The sequence below is a fragment of the Quercus robur genome, chromosome 9, assembly GCF_932294415.1.
Source record: "Quercus robur chromosome 9, dhQueRobu3.1, whole genome shotgun sequence".
Lineage (NCBI taxonomy): Eukaryota > Viridiplantae > Streptophyta > Magnoliopsida > Fagales > Fagaceae > Quercus > Quercus robur.
In genome coordinates, this window is record NC_065542.1 from 19,925,730 (window position 1) to 19,946,748 (window position 21,019).

The 21,019-nt window shown below is 36.4% G+C and overlaps 2 protein-coding genes across 2 annotated transcripts; one reads left to right on the plus strand and one right to left on the minus strand.

Moving 5' to 3' along the window:
* Nucleotides 1-1,264: 1,264 nt before the first annotated feature.
* On the minus strand, nucleotides 1,265-2,012 carry LOC126699124 (pectinesterase inhibitor 4-like). The gene has a single exon (XM_050396713.1). It carries the CDS (start codon nucleotides 1,995-1,997, stop codon nucleotides 1,389-1,391), a length of 609 nt encoding a protein of 202 aa, XP_050252670.1. The 5' UTR covers nucleotides 1,998-2,012; the 3' UTR covers nucleotides 1,265-1,388.
* An 18,175-nt stretch (nucleotides 2,013-20,187) lies between these two features.
* LOC126700820 (uncharacterized) lies at nucleotides 20,188-20,733 on the plus strand. The gene has a single exon (XM_050399004.1). It carries the CDS (start codon nucleotides 20,188-20,190, stop codon nucleotides 20,731-20,733), a length of 546 nt encoding a protein of 181 aa, XP_050254961.1.
* Nucleotides 20,734-21,019: the final 286 nt, after the last annotated feature.

A 21,019-nucleotide genomic window follows, 5' to 3' on the forward strand; every position in this document is an offset into this window, starting at 1 on the left:
GTAATATAATTGTTTATTGTACCAAGATGTGTGATTATTTGCGATGGAAACAATATTATAATCTATTTTTTAGTTCTTTGTTTTATTATTTACACTAAACATTAACATTTTTATGTTTTCATTAATAATGTTATCTATCTTTTGGATAATTAGATGTGAATGTAATATACATAAAGTTATGTATGTAAATTATAGTTTTATTTGGTAGTTTTTTAAAATTAAAATAATACAAGATGATAACTAAATTTTTGTTTGTTAATTTTCTTGAAAATATGGCTAAAATTTGAAGAAAGAAAATTCATTAAATACTTTGTTGATTTTTTTCTAATATATTATGAAATTCTACAAAGATAACATAAGTATATATGTTTGTAAAATAGAGTATAATAAAAGAAAATTATATATATAGCCTTTTTTTATATAAGTATATATAGCCTTTTTAAGTACTGATATTTTCTTATGAAAAATTATAAAATGTTTTCTTTAAAAAATAAAATTGAATTGAAAGAAATGCGTAAATTTTCTTCACCCTCTCTCTCTCTCTCTCTCTATATATATATATATATGTTGGAATATTACTAACAATGGTCTGTTTCCACCCTATATACTTTATAGTTCAATTAGTATATTCTACTTTTTAATCAGCATGGTGATATACGCTTAATATAGTTAACAATTGTTTGCATGATATCTATTTACACAATGAAATTTCACTTCCATTTGTTGAAACATCTTTGTTATGCATGCTTATTTCTTGGGTCTTGCTAAATGGTTCACCCTTCCTAGGGTTACAATGTTATGCATGATAAAATTTTAGTCATCACTTAGATACATATTTAGATTTGTAATATTTAATCTAAACTGTAAAAAGAAAGATCAATTTCAAATGGAAAAAATCATTTTCCATTATTTCAAACTTAGTGATTTGCTAAGAGTCTTATAACTTAATTGATTAGCTATAAGGACTAATTCCCCCAACTATTATTAAAATAAAATAAAATAAAAAAAGCCTAGTGACTTGACCCAGCACAGTTTGTACGCCAAGAATGATTTTTTCTTTTAAAATAATAATAATAATACTATATGGAAAGATAACAAACTTAGATAATGCAAAATTTATTTCTAGAGCACCATTTATTAATATCGGACATCGGAGTAATTTTAGACATGGAGTGGAAGTCAATCTCATTATTTGTTTTAACAATAAATAATTTTCACCGGAAAATAACATTTGACAATTCCCAAATTATAAAGGAGATAGAACTAAAGATAAACAAATCAAGCTCTCGTTCATCTTAATTTGTAACACGAGGCCCTTTGTCCAATTAAAGGAACCGATGGCAATATAAACTTCCACCATAAAAGAAGGAAAAGTACTATGGTTGCCTTTAATTGAGGCTATTGATGAGACTCAAAGAATTGCTAGTCAGCCTAGCAATTTTCAATACAATATTCGTGATCTTTTGCTTCACTATTATGCCAATGACTTCACCTTCAAAACCATCCATGCAAGTATTTTCATCTGTTAAGGCAGCACTCAACCATGTCTTTATGTTGGCAATGTGGAATTCCTTATCCAAACCGCTTAAAAGGTTCATTTCACCCAGAGATTGCTTGAGCTCATCAATAGAGTCCTTGATGTTCACAATGCAGTCCTTAATGGTTGCAGCTTCAATATGCGTTAAGCCATTCTGTTTCAATAGTTTTGACACCATGGATGATGCATTGTGCACGGCGTTTAGGGTTACAGAGAGGGAGACTTTGCGAAGTTTTTGAGGATTTGCTTTGATTTTGAAGGCATAGGGGAGGAGGGACTTGTAGCATTCTCGTGGATATGTGGTTGAATTGCAAGCTTTTGTGATGTAAGCTCCATAGGTTTGGTTGGAATAAGAAGTGGTGGCTAAGGCATTGTGAAGCAATGAGATGAATAAAAGACTGAAAAGATTAATCATGAGAAGATGTTGTGAAAGTAGACTTCTAATATTGTTAGATGCCATCTCTCTTTCTCTCTTTTTCTTGCATTGATGTTTATGTGTAGATCCCTATATATACATGACTGCAGACTGATTATGCTCTAAAACAATTTAAAATTCTAGGCCAGGAATGAAAATTTAAGAAATAACAAAATAGAATTTTTATTTGAGTTTAATACAAGCTAAAATGGCACTTTTTTTGTTGGTGAGTCAAAGATAAAATGGCACATGGTGATATCTACCTATAAAAATTGCAGTTCGGCACAATGGTGTCAAATTATGAATATCCAATTCGCATCATGCCCTTCGTGACATTAGAATAATCTTGAAGTATAACATTATATAGCTGGACTGATTTTATAGCTAGTTTTATATAATTTATGTTTTGTTTATGGTTTCAAAATTTTAATTTTAACAATTATATGGAATTGCAACTTTTTTTCTTTTTCTTTTTCATGTTTGGAGGTTAGAAGCGAGGGTTGAAATTTTTTTAGAGAAAGAAGAAATTAAAATAAGTTAAGGTATTAATTTGAAGTTATTGCTATATTGCTATGCGATTTAAATAATATATATATATATATATATATCATTTTTTTAGAATACTAAATATTTTAACACACATACATGGGGAGAGGAGAGAATGTTTTAAAGAAAAATTAACTTATTTGTTGTTTATTAATTATTCATAAATATATGATGAAGAAAATCTACCCCCCTTCCCCCTCAAATAGGTGATGAGATGGGATGGGTTTTGCCCCATCCATCCTATCTTGTCCTATCTCACCCCTAATGTATATAATTATATAAAATTAATTTAATCTTTTTTATATATATTTTTTACACATTTGATTACTATCCCACAAAGCACTTACTTTTTCTCTCTTTCGGCATTCTGTTTTATTTATTTATTTTTATAATAATAATAATAATTAATATTAATGTTGAAGTTACCTAATTAAGAATGAGAAAATATTTTCATTTTGTCTTGCCCTCGACTTACCTCACTCCCTCCTCTCGTACGAGTTTTTCTTATCTCGAAGAGTAAATGGAACCACCCAGATCCAACCCTACACTACCCAATTGCCATCTCTAATAGATAACTGCATCTGGTAATTATTGTAGTTATCAAACCTTATTTATTTTACATTGTGGTATATCATTATTGTATAAGACTAATTTTGAAGGTAAGAATGATTTGGGATAAAATTTTTCTTGAGAAGGTATCTACTTCTCTTCATTTTTCTAAGAAAAAGAACTTTACTCATGTTGTAGAATAATCACGATTTGTATTAACATATGCGTTTTCTTTATTCTTTTTGGGTTGAAATTAATATACATCAAGTAATATTGTTAGAAAACGTGGCAAGTCAATACCTCCAAGATTCTTGAATTGTATCACCTCCATTTGCATTAGTATTATTATTGTTCTTTGTCGGCAATCGGCATCATTCATGACCTCCATGTAATTTAATCCGTCACATTGATAATTATGTCACTTAACAATTTAATTAGAATCATCTTCATCTTCAATATAAAATTTTATATTTTCTCTTCACTAAGCCATTGATATCTCTCTCTCTCTCTCTGGTAAACTAGTCTCTCTCTTAATAATTCTCTATATCATGTTTCAATTTTCACAAAGTTGACTAACTCAGAACAATTGGGGCATGAGAATTCGTCCCGATGAGTTGGGAGAATAAGAAAGTTGAGGGCTCCACGTCGTGATAGGCCCATGCATCATCCAATACAATTTAGCTACGTTTCAATGTTATTATGACCTTCGATCAGTGCCGTTCAGAAGTCAATCATCTAGATGAACGTTAGAAAATCCACACGACCCAACCATTGTCATGATGCCATCCTAGCTATATATTTTGTAATCAATATTTATAGAGTCCCCGATAGATCTAATAAATGTTCAAGGTAAACTCAAGCACATTCCTACGTATCACTTTTAAAATCTAAAACCATACAAATTCATACCATTCAGGATATCACAAAACTTGCTCATGTGACACCGAAAGTTTGTGTTGGGTGCACCACGTGCACAAAGTCCAGCCCACGTGAAAGCTTAATTAATGAGAGTGTTGCCCAGAGCTTTAGAAGAGTCCTAACTCAAGTTGTATTAGGAATCCATATGCCAAAAGAAGAGCCGCATAGGGAGAACGGTGCACTGCGTGGAGAAGAAAATAGAGAGAGCGCAAAGTATTGCACCATTTTAGAGAAATAATTGGTGTGTGTAAGAGAAAAGAAAACAAAGAGAATTTCTTTAGTTGTGAGACATATATAAGAGGATTTATTATTGTATTTGGTGAATCTTTAGTTGGACACAAATTTAAGAATTATTGTAATTGTTTTGATAATAGTAAAATTATTCTGGGTTTGTTTCGTGATTCTTCCTTCTAAGGAAAAAAGGTTTTTTATGTAAATATTTGTGTTCTTGTATATAACTGTTATTTTGGATTGATAATTTTGGCGAAAATATTATTCGGGACCCAACATTTGCTTCAAAATGATAATGATTCAAGTGGTTCTTTGAATCCCTAAAGAATATTCCCGAATAGAAAAGAAATTAAAAAAAGACCCTAAAACTTTATTAATCAAAAACTGATTTACCTTGCATATAAATAGAGGGGAACCCCTAAGTTTGCTAGGTGACCCTTAGAAAACCCTAAGTACTCCTAGGATGGTTAAGAAACACTAAAATACCCTAATTCTTATTAACTACAGAATTAGGCTAAAAATAGAAAAAAAAATCACCCAAAATAATAAAAAATTGGGAAAATTGTATAATAAAATTTTATGATCTCTAGGAGACATCCCAAAATATACTGGACTTTAATTCATATTCTAATTTTTTTTTTTAAATTTTTTTTTGAGAAACATATTCTAAATTTAAATCAATAGTTATCATAAAATTTAAAAAAAAAAAAAAAAAGTTACCATAAATAGCATGAATGACTAATTAAAGGCCTTAATGAAAGAATTTTCCAAAAGAAAAAAGTATGTTATAGTCAAAGACGACAAGTTTTGATCTCACAAACCCTTTAGTTTTACGTAGTTCTATTGTTGGTTCCAATAATTGCTATTAGTACTCTTAAGATTTTGACTTTTGACGGTCTCTTTGTTCAAAGAAATCCCGTGTTGTCTAGTAACTGTTCTATATCCTCACATAACATACCATTATTGACTACTAAATGTGTGATTATATAATAATTTAAATAACATATATATTTAGTCTTACAAAGGCATGGTATTTCCCCAATGGGGACTTTCTATCGGCTGAACTTGGCAACCATCCGTCGTTTGCTTGGCATAGTATCTTGGTAGCACAACCTATTGTACAAAGACGGCATCACTGGCAAGTTGGGAATGACCATTCATTGAATATTTTGAGATATAAATGGCTTAATGAACCATCTACATTTAAACTTATATCCAGACCGGTTAGTGTCCCATTCAATGCTCAAGTGTCTCTACTTATTGATCCTTACACTAAGGCTTGAAAGGCTGACATGGTTACACAGATCTTATCCCCTTCGGATGCCTCTGCTATTTTAAGCATTCCCTTTAGTTTTCGGCTTCCAAGTGATCAGATGATATGGGCTTATACTCAGAAAGAGGATTTTACTGTTCGCAGAGCTTATAAGATCGTGTTGGATGAGGTGATTAATGGAAACCTGGGGGAAGCATTAGACAACCAGAATCGTAATATATTTTAAAAGACATTCTAGGGTCTCAGTGTTCCTAATAAAGTCAAGTTATTCGCATGGTGAGCATGTAGAAATATCATTCCAACGAAGGCTAACTTGTGTAGACGGAAGGTGATTGATAATTCCATCTGTGATGCATGTGGGTTGGAACTAGAAAGTAGTAGGCATGTATTTTGGGGTTGTGAGAAAGCACGGGAAACCTGGGCACTATCAGCTATTCCTTTTGAAGCACACGGAGTTAAATTCACAGAATTTGAGGACCTAATTTGGTATTTGAAATTCAGACAAAGAATAGGGAATGACCTATTAGAACTTGTCGTTATGGTATCTTGGGCCATCTGGTTCAACCGTAATGAAGTGCGACAAGGGAAAGCTAGACAAACTGGCCTAGCTATTTTGCAAAAGGCATGATACATGCGGGAAGAATTCCAAACAGCCAATCTGACGCTGTCTGAGGTCAGAAATAAGGATGAGGTCCGATGGGAGGCTCCAGTTGCACCATGGTATAAGGTCAATAGTGATGCTGCAATTTTTACTGTAACAACTCAACTGGATTGGGAGCTATTATTCGAGACCATGGTAGGCATGTTGAAGCAGCTCTTAGTAAATCACTTCCGTTTCCGTTGGAGCCACTGGAGGCTGAAGCTAAAGCATTGGAGGAGAGCTTACTATTTGCTTGGGATGTGGGACTTCAGGATGTTCTATTTGAATGTGAGTTCAAGGTTGCCTATGATGCTATGATTGGATGTAGTGATCCTCCTTCAATAATAAGAAACATAACTGAAGGTATTTGATACAAATTGCAAGATTTTCGACAGACACAAGTATCACATGTTCATAGACAGGGTAATCATCTTGCCCATTTATTAGCGCAATATGCTAGGCAATTAGTTGATTATGTATCTTGGATAGGGGAAACACCTTCTATCATTGAGTCTGCTATGGCTCATGATGTAGCGATGCTATCTTTGTTTTAATAAAAGTTACAAGTTTCATATAAATATAATATAAATTAAAAAAAAAAAAAGTTGCATTTACTTGAAATTTTTCATACCATAATCAGTAACTCCATAAGGATTCGTAGAAGACAATTCTCTATGTCTTTCCTAAAGTGGTAGAAATAGCTTGAACAAATAGAGATTGTGTTTTGATTAGCTATAAAACCGGGCCAAAATGGGCATTTGTCCCTTTTGCCCAAAAAATGTAACAAAATGCCCTTGTTCTGAAACTATCTAGCAAAATGTTCCTGTTTTGAAACTCAATTTTTAGAAAATTGAGTAATGTGAGAAATTTTACATGAAACTCGAGTTTCATGTATTTTTTTATTTTATTTTTTTAAGTTTGATTTCACATAACTCAATTTTCTACAAAACAAGTTTTTCATTGAAACTCGAGTTTAAAATAGGGGTATTTTGCTAAATAATTTCAGAATAGGCGCATTTTGCTGGAAAGTTTTGGTAAAATAGGCAAATGCCCATTTTGGCCGCTAAAACAGTGAAGAGTACTGGAAGCTCCTTGAGAATCAAAAGTGCAACTGATCTGGACGTGTTTATGTATTGTTTTGTAACTAGTAAGTCATCTAACTATCCCCATCCCACAAGAGAAAATAATAGAGATTAGAGACTAATATATGAAGTTAATGTCATGATTCTTAGAGCATGAAAACTATATACAATTATACATATATGCTGTGTATTTTGTAGCGTGAGAGTACAGGAAATTACATGGCTACGGAATTGCATCTTTACTCCTTTAGAATCAAAAGTGCAACTCATGGAGACTTGTTTACATATTGTATTACGTTTATAAGTACCACTGACTCAACAAGTTTAAGTGAGAAAACAAAAAAGAAGAAAGAAAGTCAACTGATCTTAATTGAATTCATCGAAAACACACACAAAGACCGTATCTGTATTTTGAGGACATTCATTTTGTCAAATTGATCCTCACCACAAAATAACATTTTGAGAAGGTTTTATTCTGACCCCAAGACCCCCCCACCCCCCCCCCCAAAAAAAAAAAAAAAAAAAAAAAAAAAAGAAAGAGGAAAAAACTCTATAGGTTCCTCATACACCAGCAATATTTCAATCCTTGCCTCTTGAATGATATGAAAAACTAACTATATTGTACAACTTTCGAGTACTATTCCTAAGTTGCTTAAGTGTCCTATACTATCATAAAACCTTATTCAAAAGCGCAGTACACTGTCTCTGCAATCTCTATATAGGTGAATTCCCCTCTTTTTTTTCTTATAAAGTTGTTGGAATTATATATATCTATACTACTATTTAAGGGGTTTCACCTGTTTGGATCTTTATTTTTTGGTTCAAAAATGCCCCTACGTTTCTATGTTTAAGTAAAGACAAGGCTAAAAGACAATCTGGTAAAAATAAAACTCTAACTCTCACTAAAACATGACCTAAAAAATTAGGGTTACTCTCCTATTGATTTTTAAATTGCTTTATTTCACTTATAAATTAGATTCTCAAAATAAAATTATATATATAAAATAAATAAAAACAAAGGTTTTTTTTTTCCTACAAAATAGGACCACTAAAAAAAAAAGCCTCATCGCACCGCAAAATGCATGTGATGAGGCTAGTATGTGTGTATATATATATATATATATATATATATAAATGCATCTACCTTTGCATATGTGTATGTTTGACCATCATACATATTTTTTCCCTTTTCCTTTTTGCTCGTACTTTTTTAAAAATCTGGAATCCCACAGAAATGTTCTATAATTTGGATGGTTGGATTTTAATCCAACTTTATTCTAGAGTACTAGTTAATTTCATTATGATATATTTTCAATTACTTTTCATTATTTTATTCTTAATTTGAAAGCATTGCCAGTACCACCAAAACAATTAATGGAGATGTACGTGTACGTGTACATGTACTAAAAAAATGAACTTACTTGATTAATTAGTCAAGATATTTTGTAACCTAACAAATCGGCATTTTTAAATCCCAGCATACGTGTATGATCTCTATTCGCATTCTTAACGATTTTATTTTATTTTTTCAATATGTCAATTTTCTCGTTGCTTATTAAAATCAAAAACCAAATCATATGCCTATAATGTATCTTTCCCATTTCATATCTGACTGGTTATGAACAGGGACGTAGCTATGCTTGGACCAAGGGGGGCAATGCCCCCCCCCGGCCCAATGAAAAAAAATCAAAATACAAAATACATAAAATGTGGTTTTGAATTTTCATACTCTATTTTTGTTCAATACTGCCCTGCTTTCACAAAAAATACACTTTCTTTATTCAAATTTTCATTAAATTTTGATTCCTTTTGTGAGTTTCTATCTGGGTTCTAAATGATTTATGAAATTTATCTTAAAGCATTTGCATAGGATAATTGCAGCTTTAAGTGTTTGACGAAGTTCCCCAAAGAAGTTTGGAATAAACACACACACACACTATATATATATATATATATATATATATATATATATATATATATATATATTTATATATATGGTTGTCTTTGGGTTAATCTATAGCTACGATATGAAGATTTAGGCTATAACAAAATTTTTAAGCATTTGGATTTGAGTTTATCTCACTCCTTCACTCGAAATCCTAACTCCGTCCCTGGTTATGAAGGTAATGAAACCTTACATATAACCAATTTGTTTGCATGTATCAATCTGAAAAATGGAATGGCTTCACTTTCATTTGACTTCAAAGCACACGGCGTCACATCATCATAGTCAGGTTTTTAATCACAATAATTCGACCTCCAATTGTTGACATTTTGAAACCCTTTTACCGAAAAAAAAAAAAAAAAAAAAAAAAAAGGCATTTTGAAACCCAGTCCAATTAGTTAGACAGAAACAGAAAGCGGGAAAATTGGTTAGAGATTGCTTTACAATGAGAGAGAAATGACTGTGACATTGATGGACATTACGAAAAAATTTTGGGGCATGAAACCTCAATGAGAGTGACTACTAATGATGGCTAATGTCACATTGCTCATTTCATTTCAAACTCAGGTCCTTAATATCCTTCATTGCAACCAAAGTGGTTGAAGCTCAATAGTGCTCAACAATAGAAACTATCATATTGGCATCTAAGGGTTTTTATTTTATTTTTGGGTTAGCGAAAGTGAGACTCTAGCTCACCCAATAAGAGAGCTGCACGTGTCACTAGGTCTTATACCCATTCAGTAACTTGGATACCATAAGAGCCCAGGGCAGATTAATCGATTTGGGCTTTATGGATGGCTCTAGCATTACTTGGATACAAGATTGACCCACATCTTGCAGCTCCGAAGGAAAAAAAAAAAAAATATTGCCCCTCATTTTTTTTTTTTTTTTTTATAATAAACTTTGTTGTGGAATCAAATTGGGTTGAGTTTTGCGACAAGTATTTATTTATTTATTTATTTATTTGGATGAAAAATAAATAAATAGCACCTCCGAAGGAAAAAAAAAAAATATATATATATATATATATATATATATTGCCCCTCATTTTTTTTTTTTTTATAATAAACTTTGTTGTGGAATCAAATTGGGTTGAGTTTTGCAGTAAGTATTTATTTATTTATTTATTTGGATGAAAAATAAATAAATAAATAATGGCTCGTAATTTTTCAAATAATAGATAATGATTGTCTTTTGAAAAATTATGAATGAAATGCCATTAAACTTTTTGAAGACCAACACAATCATAAATTCATAAAATGAAATGTCATTAAATTTCTAGAAAACCAACACAGTCATGATATGAAATATTATTAAAATTTTGGAAGACCCTTTAGGTCAGGCAACACAATCATGAATATCCAGCATGGAAGCTTTACGTTGATGGGGTGGCTAACCAAAAGGGTTCTGGAGTTGGGATAGTGATAGTATCTCCAGATAGTAAGGGTCATCAAATAGCCCATGACCCATGGGCTGGCCTAGTAGCCCGCTAGCCCACCAGGCTAATGGGCAGCCCAGCCCGATAATATTGAAACCCGTGGGCAGCCCAGTAGCCCAATGGGACAGGCTATGGGTTGGTTTCTTTACCCATGGGCGTCCGGTGGGCCGACCCGTTAGCCTTGCCCAGTAGCCCGACCCGTTAGCCTGACTCATTGCCCAAAATTTATAACAAAATAATTTGGGGGTTGGGTGGGTGAGGGATTGAACTTTAGACATTATAAAAACTTTAAGACCACACACCTAACCACTAAATGCTTGGAATGATTGTGATACAATATGCATAATAAATATATATTTTGGTATTAGTCTAGTAGCTTTGATTTTTAAAACAAAGTTACTAAGATGATTGTTGCCCTACCTCTGTGCCTCTGGAAAGAAAGTCATTCTTTCTTTTGATAAATTCCAATTCTTTCCTTACAAGTACAATTATAGAAGAAATTCCTTAAAAAAAAAAAAAAAAAAAAAAAAAAGGCTTACCGTTGGTTGGAAGAAATTCTTTCCTTAATGAGTTGATATTTGATTCTTCATATATTTCCTTTAAGAGTTGATATTTTATTCAATGTACTTATTTATTCTTATCAATAAAAGTTAATTAATCTTATTTTAGTACCTTTTTAAGAGGTATGTCTTAGTATTTTTTTTAATAGAATCTTTTTAGTAGATTTAATTGTTCAATTTGATAGTTTGTAATAATATATAATTATAATTTTTTTGGTTAAATTTTTATAACCCCATTGAAGACCTGTTAAAAATGCTCATGGGTAGCCCATTAAACCCACCTCACTAGCCTAGCCCGCTAAAGCCTAAATGGGCATTGCCCATGGGTAGGGCCATAGGCTAGGGTTTTTCCATCAAGCCCAGCCCGACCCAGCCCATTGACTAGTCAATAGCCCGTTAAGCCCAGCCCATTAGACCCATGGGCCAAGTAAAAATAGGTCAGGCCGGCCCAGCCCGGCCCATTGACGAGGCCTACCAGATAGGATTACTATTAAGAAATCCTTGAAATTGGGCTTTTCAGTCACTAATAATGAGACTGAATATGAGGCCTTGTTGACTAGAGTAGCTATGGTGAAGAAGCTGGGTGGAAAAATTGTTGAGGTCTTTACGGACTCGAGGTTAGTCATCGGGCAAGTTAAAGGTGAGCTGGAGGGATCACAGGATGCAGGGATATCTTGGTAAAGTACAGCAGTTACAATCTGGTTTTGAATCTTTCTTTATACAGCAGGTCCCAAGGAGTAAAAATACTCATGCAGACTCTTTGGCAACTTTAGCAACCTCTTCTGAGCATGGCCTTCCATGGGTTATCCTCGTCGAGGATTTGTTGATGCCAACTGAGGTGGAATTGATGAGGGTCAGAGTACATCAGATTAGGGTCGGTCCGAGTTGGATGGATTCCATAGTTGCATTCTTGAAGGAAGGAACGTTGCCCAATGATAAGGGAGAGGCAGAAAAAATACGAAGAAAAGCTCCCCGCTTTTGGTTGTCCGGGAGAAAAAGTTGTATAAGCGCTCTTTTACAGGGCCGTATTTACTTTGCGTTCACCCTGAAGTAGTGGAATCACTACTGAAGGAACTGCATGAAGGAGTTTGTGGTAGTCGTATAGAAGGAAGGTAGTTGTTGCATAAGGCTTTTACTTAGGTAGCATCCATCAGCCTGAAGGCCTGTTAAATCCTCTTTCTAGTCCGTGGCCATTTGCACAATGGGACTTGGATATTGTAAGGCCATTTCCTCGAGCAATAGGAAACCGAAGGTGGCTTCTTGTTGGAATAGATTACTTCACAAAATGGGTTGAGGCTGAGCCATTGTCTAATATCAAGGATGTTGAGGCAAAAAAATTTGTCTAGAAGAATATTGTTACCTGATTTGGGATTCCCTATACTTTTATCTCGGACAATGAGCTCCAATTTAATAGCAAGGCCTTCAAGAGGCATTATGGTGAGCTTGGCATTCAAAATAGGTATTCAATCATAGCCTATCTGTAAGAGAATGGGCAAGCTGAGGCAGTCAATAAGGTTATAGTCAGTGGGTTGAAAAAAAGGTTGGATGAGGCTAAGGACAAATGGGTTGAAGAACTCCCATACGTCCTTTGGACATATCGGACAACTCCTCGTCGTTCCACGGGGGAAAAACCGTTTTCCATGACCTATGGTTCCAAGGTCGTGATCACTATAGAGACAAGATTTTCGACATTAAGGACAAGCCTATTCGATCCCGACAACAATGATCAGTTACTACGGGAAAGTCTGGATTTAATTGACGAACAAAGAGAAGTGGCCATAGTCCAGCAGGCACATTATCAGTAGAAGCTTAAACAAGGGTATGACATGGGTGTAAAGGTTAGACCATTAGCATTGGGGGATTTGGTGTTGAGAAGGGTGGTAGGAACTGCAAAGAACCCATCCTGGCTAAAACTAGAACCTAATTAGGAAGGGTCATACAGCATCACTTCGGTGGCTGGAATAGAAGCTTATTTTTTGGAAGATTTAGATGAAATTGCTATACCACGTCCGTGGAATGTAAATAACCTTCGAATGTACTATTATTAATGAAAAGCAATCTTGCCATATTTTATTTTGATTATTATTGTCCAAGTTCCTCTTTTTTTGTTTAAGTGTTAAACAGAATATTGGTCATAACTAGTTCCTCGAACCACGTACCTTGGGTAAATTAATGCTTCTTATTTCTCTAAGTGTTAAATAGAACCTCAGTCATGCCTAGTTCTTCGAACCATGTACCTTGAGTAAATTAATGCTTCTTATTTTTCTAAGTATTAAACAGAACCTTGGTCATGCCTGGTTCCTTGGACCACGTACCTTGGGTAAATTAATGATTCTTATTTCTCTAAGTGTTAAATAGAATCTCAGTCATGCTTGATTCCTCAGACTACATAACTCAAGTAAATTAATGCTTTTTATTTGTTTAAGTGATAAACACAACTTCGATTATGCATGGCTCCTCGGATTATACACCTTGGGCACATTAACACTGTTTATTTGATTAAGTCTTAGGTACATAAGTATTTTATTAAGTATTTCTTTGCTTCGTTGCTTGGGTTTATGCAAGTATACTGGAGTAGTGTTGTGTCAGTTGACAATCTTTGGGAACTTACAGTTCGTTTTCATAAGTTCAAACATAACCATGACTAAGATAAGATTGTTAACAATATGAATTATGCTTAAAAAATAAAAAATGTGTAATAGTAGTATATAATTTGAAGGAACTAAAACTTTTCATTAAACCATTGGATTTTCCCATGGTAAAACAAAGGGAGTACATTGCACTCTCTGTCATTCTCTTTCTAAAAATAAAAATAAAAAATAAAAAATAAAAACTAACAAAAGTACTAAGGAGCAGTGGTGTCCTAGCTGCCAATGGATGGTGGAGGATCAATCTTAGTTGCTGATGGTGGCTCTGAGTTCTCAACCTCTTTTCCTTTGGAAACCTCTTTTTCTTTTGGTGCCTTTGTAGGTTCTGAAGTGACTTTTATGGTACCCACATTAGCAGGTTGAGTAGTTGCAGAAGCTTTGGTAGCAAGTTGAGCAACTGCAGAAGCTTTGGCAGTAAATTGAGCAATTGTAGAGGCTTTGGCAGCAGGCTGAACAGTTGTAGGAGCCTTGGGAATAGATTGGGTGGTTGTGAGAATGTTAGGAGTATTGGTTGCTTGGGAGGCTGGTGAGGTTGCTATTCACAGCGTTGGAGGGTAGAAAATATTTTCCATCTTCCTCAAATCCGAGGAAGCTTCTACTCTGGCCAAGTTCAATGCTACAATCCATACCTAAAGACAATAACCTCGACAAACTCCTGTGACCTGGGCCTTTAGAGCATCCTCTATCTCCTTCACCCCAATGTTATAGTTGGACTGCTCGGCCTGAGCGAGAACTTCCTTTTTCTTCTCTAGCTCTTTTTTCTGGGTCTCAATCTACTCATGGGCAATAGCCAATTGCTCCTCGGCCTTGCGAAGTTGCTGATGTTGATCCTCAGCTTGTTTCTCAGTGCTGGCCAAGGCAGCTTTAGCACTTTTTCGCTCTTTATTTGCCTTAGTTAGCTTTGTGCCGAGGTCTTTAATCTTCTTTTCGGCCATGGTCAGTGTCTTGACGGCAGCTATCCGGCGTGCCTCCTCATCTTTACACTGGGCGTGGGCCCGATCCACCCATTCCTCAATGATGTTTGTTGTTTGGATTTCCTGGAAGACAGCAACAATGTGAGAAATAGTCTAGAAGTATAAAAATATATATATATATATATATGTGTGTGTGTGTGTGTGTGTGTGTGTGTGTGTGTGTGTGTGTGTGATACATAAAATAAATGGAAGGGCATACCATTGCCAAGTCCCTCTTTAGGGTCAAGAAGACCTCATGCTTTTTCAGGGTCCTCAAATCGGCCATGTCCTGGGTAGGAGCAGGGGTTGCTCTAAAGCATCGGTCGTGTAGCATGCCTTTCCCTTTTGGAAGTCCCTAATGGAAGAATCCAGTGGGAGTGGGGCTCCATCCAACTCAAGTGATGGGTTCCAAATCGGAACCCTGGGGCGGCGCTTAGAGACCACCTCCATGTCCAAGCCCTCTGCCATGTTCTTTCTCAATGCAACTTTGGCATCTTTTGCCCTTTTATGGAGCTCAAGGACTTTGGAGGGATTAACTTCACCCTCCTCGGTTACTTCTTTACCCTTTTTGTCTCTTTTTCTCTTCTTTTTGGTTGTTCGGAAAAGGAAGTATGGGAAGGAAAAGGAGTTGGGGGCCGAGTTTGAATGGGCATTTTACGTGCGGACCTTCGGCATGTGACTCTAGTAACTCGAAAAGACTGGTGTCTTTCCTGTGTTAGAGTACCATGGCTTTAGGAATATCAGCCGACTCCTGGTTGTTGTTGATTTGAGCAGAGGGTAGAGACCTAGAGGTGTTGCCTGGAAATTCTGTAGGGTCTAGTCGGTCAAAAACTTTGAAGTCCTCTTCTAAATCTACTACTTCGATCACTTTGACCGCTTTCTCCTTTTTGTGTTGAATTCGAAAAGGTCGCTTCCTCCTCGACTATGTGTTGAACAGGCAGTGTAACTTGATGTGTGCCTTCAAGAGGGGGACCGGTTAGGAACCCAGGTACTGCAACGTTAATCTGATGCATCCGAGGGTCTTTTGCTTTGTTGACGTTCTTTGGGGATTAAAAGCTGGTTGAAATCAACTTATACCCAAGAATTACATGGGCGACACGTAGTTACCCATCTGTGTGAAGGAAGATCTCGGGCCGAAGGATTTTGTTGAGGTCTGCTTCGTTGGCCAATCCAAAGTTGGGAGCGATGTGGTTCTTTTCTGCAGAATTCAAATGCCCAAGAACAATTAAAAGAGAGAGAGAGGAGAAAATACACAACAACAAAAGAAAAAAAAAAGGATTTAAGATAAAAACTTCTATTATTTGTAGGGGTTGCTTAAGCCTAGAAAACCCCACCTGGTTGCCCATCTCGCGTTGGAAAATGTAGGCCATTATGCCATTGACCCGAGACAATTAAGAAGTCTTGGTCCAGGCCCTTGTTGGATTTGGAGAAACACGAAATAAGTTTGACTGAGGGAACCCTAGTTTTGAGGTAATACCTGGTGTCCTTAAAGTGTTGGCAATTGTATACCCATTTGACATCATGGCGGGTAAGGTTCACCCCCATCTTATGATTAAGGGCATCCATACTACCTAGTATCCTAAACAAATTTAGGGAGCATTGGGTCAGGTAGAGTTTATAGGCGATTAAAAAATCCCTAGTCACCCTCCCCGTAGGGATTTGCATTCCACCCTCTATAAAAGCGATCATAAGGATCACTACTGCTCCTTCGGGCCTAAGAGCATGCCACTCCCCTAAAAGGCAATGTTGTATGTTAACCTGAAGTGGTATGTTATATTGAATCTTAAAGGCTTCTATGCCCTCAGGAGTATCTACCAAACTAGCGAATCTACCCATCTAGAAGATAAAAGGAAAAACTACTAGAGAATGAGGAAAAGAATTATAGGCTGAGGAAGAATAGGAACCTAAAGTCAATGTATGAACTAAATGGTACTTATAGAGAAGTTTGAGATGAACACCTCAGACCGTTTCTTGGATGGACTGAACGTTCAAGAAATGGAAGAAATGGACTTCTTGCTTCCTTTATATAGAAAAGCAAGATAAGCAGGAAAATTCCTGCTCAAATTCCAATGGAAAATCTCCACCGAAGGATTTGCATTGCATCGTAGAACATGGGGGACAGAGCGCTGTGTGAAACAATTGATGGGGCATCGCAGATGTCGAAGTGTCAGGAGTGTGCTCAGAGTAAGTGAAAAGACGTTATCACGTGGGAATGTTCACTAAGTGTGTGAAATTCTGAAGCAAAAATCAAAACCCCATTTTCCTCAACAAAGAAAAAAGTTGGCGTTTTAAGGGGCTATTGTAAGGGTAAGCAAGTCGAGTAAATGAGTTAGGCCGTGGGCTGCACCTGAGGACACCTAAGAAACCAAGGATGGTAGTAAGGTTTATTAAGTGTTAGGATCAACAGGCCGAGGACAAGAAAGTATAACAACAAATTGGTGGTAATTCCTAAGGAGTCGAGCTTCCTCAGGAAAGTATTGTGGAAGATTGGAACCCAGTCATCCCGGGAATGCTATACAAAAGGTAAATATTTCTTTTTAATGGATAAGCTTTAAGGAAGATAACCAATAACAAATGAAGAAATATCTGGGAAGAAGGCTGCTACCACCACATTAAATGCTTTACACCTAACCAACTGGCTGCATTTATGTGAAAATGACACATGAACAGTGATATCTCAATTCACAGCTATTCACAAAGCTTCTAGGAGGTTTCTGATGGGACAAGCATCTAGGAGATCATCTACATGATCAACAAGTGGAAGGCTGGGATTGAAGATGTAGGACTATATAAAGGAAAGGCCCTCGTGAAAAATAGGGCATGTAATTGGGGAAAAGAAAAAGAGAAAGGAAAGAACATCTTGTACTTAGATAAACTTGAGTCAATACAAGAACACTTCATCCTCGGATTTGACCGAGGTGTGTTATTTCTACTAAATTGTGTCTTCTTACTTTCTTAGCACGAATCCAATCAATTTAAGCCCACACTTGATTTATAGAGTCTTTTTCCTGTAAAATCTACTCTCTAACAAATATATCGTTTTGGACTTGTTGGGTCATTATCCACTGTTGGTGGGCTGAGGGTCCAAATCTAGCCACCCCCCCCCCCCCCCCAACACACACACACACACACACACACACATATATATGCATCTACCTTGGCATATGTATGTATGACCATCAAACATTTTTTTTTCCTTTTCCTTTTTGCTCATAGTTTTTTTTTTTTTTTTTTAATATGGAATCCCACATAGATTTTCTATAATTTGGATGGTTGGATATTTAATCCAACTTTATTCTAGAGTACTAGTTAATTTCATTATGATATATTTTCAATTACTTTTCATTATTTTATTCTTTGAAAGCATTGCCAGTGCCACCAAAACAATTGATGGAGACGTGTACATGTACTAAAAAAATGAATTTACTTGATTAATAAGTGAAGATATTAATAAGTGACGAGTAGCATATAAATGCTAGTCCATTACCTACAAAATCATCATTAACAGTGATGAGTAAGGGTATGGACAAGCATATGTACATGAATTCTAGGCAGCAATCAATAACTGAGCAATGAATAGTAAATTACCGTTACCATCGTCCAATAATGCGGAATTAAGGACCGGTTACGAACAGAAAACGTTGGAGTTAAATTGTAATCATTAAGCATTGATTACCCAACTGTAACATAACGGTTTGTTGAGTATTAACTCAGCCTAAGGCTATATAAAGCCAAAAAAACTAGGTAAAAGGGAGCACACACTGCGATAGAGATTATAGTTTTTCCAGAAAAGAACAAGCTAACTTAAGTATCGGAGGGTCCTTAGCAAGCCCCAAACTGGTGCACTTATCTATTGAGTGCTTTCTGTGGCATAGGTTTTACAGGTCATCTATCAATTGACGAGGAACATACTAACAAGGCAAATTCCTGCTTCATCAATTTGGCGCCGTCTGTGGGGAACAATTGAGTTGCAATTCTCTCAAGCAAGTCATCATCGTATCTCTACTGACAAAGTTCCTCAAGACACATGGACACTTCCACTTCATCACCTCTTATGGACCCAATCGTAATGACTCAACAGATTCAAGCACTCACTACTAACGTCCAAGAGTTAATGAAACAAAATGAAGAATTGAAGTGGAAGGCGCGCCCTGAGACTCCGACCATATCGCAATCTTGATGCAATCGCAATGACAACAATGACGAGGCACATTGTCCAAAGAATAGCAGATCAGAGTATACCGTGTAGTCAACTTGTGGTAGTGACCAAATGATGAAAAACATGAGGAAGGAGTTGGACGAGGTCAAGAACACCATGAAAGGGAAAACAACAATGAACCTAGATGGCATGATCAAAATGACTGACTCACCCTTCACAACTAGCGTTCTGGAATGCCCTTGGCCTCCCAAATTCCATTTTCCTCAACTGGAGGTCTATGATGGAACTAAAGACCCTCTGGACCATATAAGAGCATTCAAAACACTTCTGAGCCTCCAATAGACCCTAGATGAAGTTATTTACAGGACATTCCCAGCAACCCTTAAGGGAGCAGTAAGGGCATGGTTCAATAAACTACCTGCAGCGTCCATTGCGAACTTTGACCAGCTAAGTGACTCCTTTGTCCGTCACTTCATTGGAGGCCAACGCCATAAGAGGCCTACCTCCTACCTACTAATTGTGAAACAGCAAGAAGGAGAGACCCTAAGGGAATATGTGAAGCGATTCAACAAAGCAATCCTAGAAATTGACGAGGCTAATGAGCAGGTGATAATGATGACCTTCCAGGCTGGGCTGAACAACCCTAACCTTGTTTTCTCCCTAGGGAAAACTCCTCTAGCCTCGATGACAGATCTGTTGTTTAAAGCACAAAAATACATGAATAGAGAAAACGCACTGACGACAAAGGGACTAATGGGCAAACAAAAGAAGGACAAAGGTGTAAAGTCCCAAAGCAAGAAGAAGGAGTGCAAAGATAGTCATATGGAAGCTAAGACTAGCAAAAGTAGTCTAGAGGCATCATCAAAGAAGAAGTTAAACTTCACCCTTTGGATAATGCCTGTGAACAAGATCCTCATGCAGATAAAAGACGACCCTGCCTTGAAATGGCCTAAGCCATTGAGCTCGTCCTCGAAGCGAAGAGATCCGAAGAAGTACTGCCACTTCCATATTGACCATGGACATTACACAAACGAGTGCCGAGATTTGAAAGAACAGATAGAGGAGTTGATCTAGAGGGGAAGGCTCTAGAAGTTTGTTAAGAAAGACTATCAAGTTCGTCAACGGACAGAGGAGAAACCCACTGACGACCAAATAGAGGGAGATCGGGACAATCTCAAACCCATCGTGGGAGAGATAAGGACGATCACTAGGGGACCAATTATTGGAGGATCATATAAGTCCCTGAGGAAGGCAATTCAGAGGCAGGTGAACAACATCCATGTCAATTAGCCAATGGAAAAACATCGTCGCACTGGGAATGACGACATTGTATTCTCCGAGCAAGATGTAAAGGGGATCAAGCAACCCCATGATGATACCCTAGTCATTATGCTAACCATTGAAGGGTTCAATACTCGAAGAGTGTTGGTGGATAATGGAAGCTTGGCAGACATAATGTACGTGATGGCTTTCTGGCAGATGAAGTTGGATCCAAAGCGCCTCAAGCCTTTTGGATCTTCGTTAGTCAGCTTCAGCAGGGATTGTGTTTATCCAAAAGGCATAATTTCACTACAGATTACAGCAGGGACCAACCCTACTCAAGTGACAAGGATGGTAGACTTCTTAATCGTCGATTGCCCATCATCTTACAATGTGATTCTTGGGCAACCAACCCTTAATTTCCTTAAGGCAATAACTTCCACATATTGCCTGAAAGTGAAATTTCTGACCCCCCATGGAATTGGAGAAATCATTGGGGGCCAACTTTTGGCTAGAGAATGTTACCAAGCGGTCCTGACGTCTAGGAAAAATCACACTTGGAGGAGGCGGAAGATATAGTGCTAGTAGAAGGGGACCCGTCCAAAACCACCAAGGTAGGAAAGGAGCTTCAACAGACTTTGAAGGATGAATTGGTGAAGTTTTTGAAAAAAAACTTAGATGTCTTTGCATAGAGCCATGAAGACATGTCAAGAATCGATAGACGAGTGATAGAGTACAGTTTTAATGTTGACCCAACAAAGAAACCCATCCAATAGAAGAGATGAGTGTTTGCTCCAAAGTGGAACAAAGCAATCATGGAAGAGGTGGAAAAACTTTTAACCGTCGGATTCATTAGAGAAGTCTA

What these genes read in the sequence shown, in the direction of transcription:
- LOC126699124 (XM_050396713.1), bottom strand. Translation starts at nt 1,997, where the DNA reads ATGGCATCTAACAATATTAGAAGTCTACTTTCACAACATCTTCTCATG.
- LOC126700820 (XM_050399004.1), top strand. Translation starts at nt 20,188, where the DNA reads ATGGAAAAACATCGTCGCACTGGGAATGACGACATTGTATTCTCCGAG.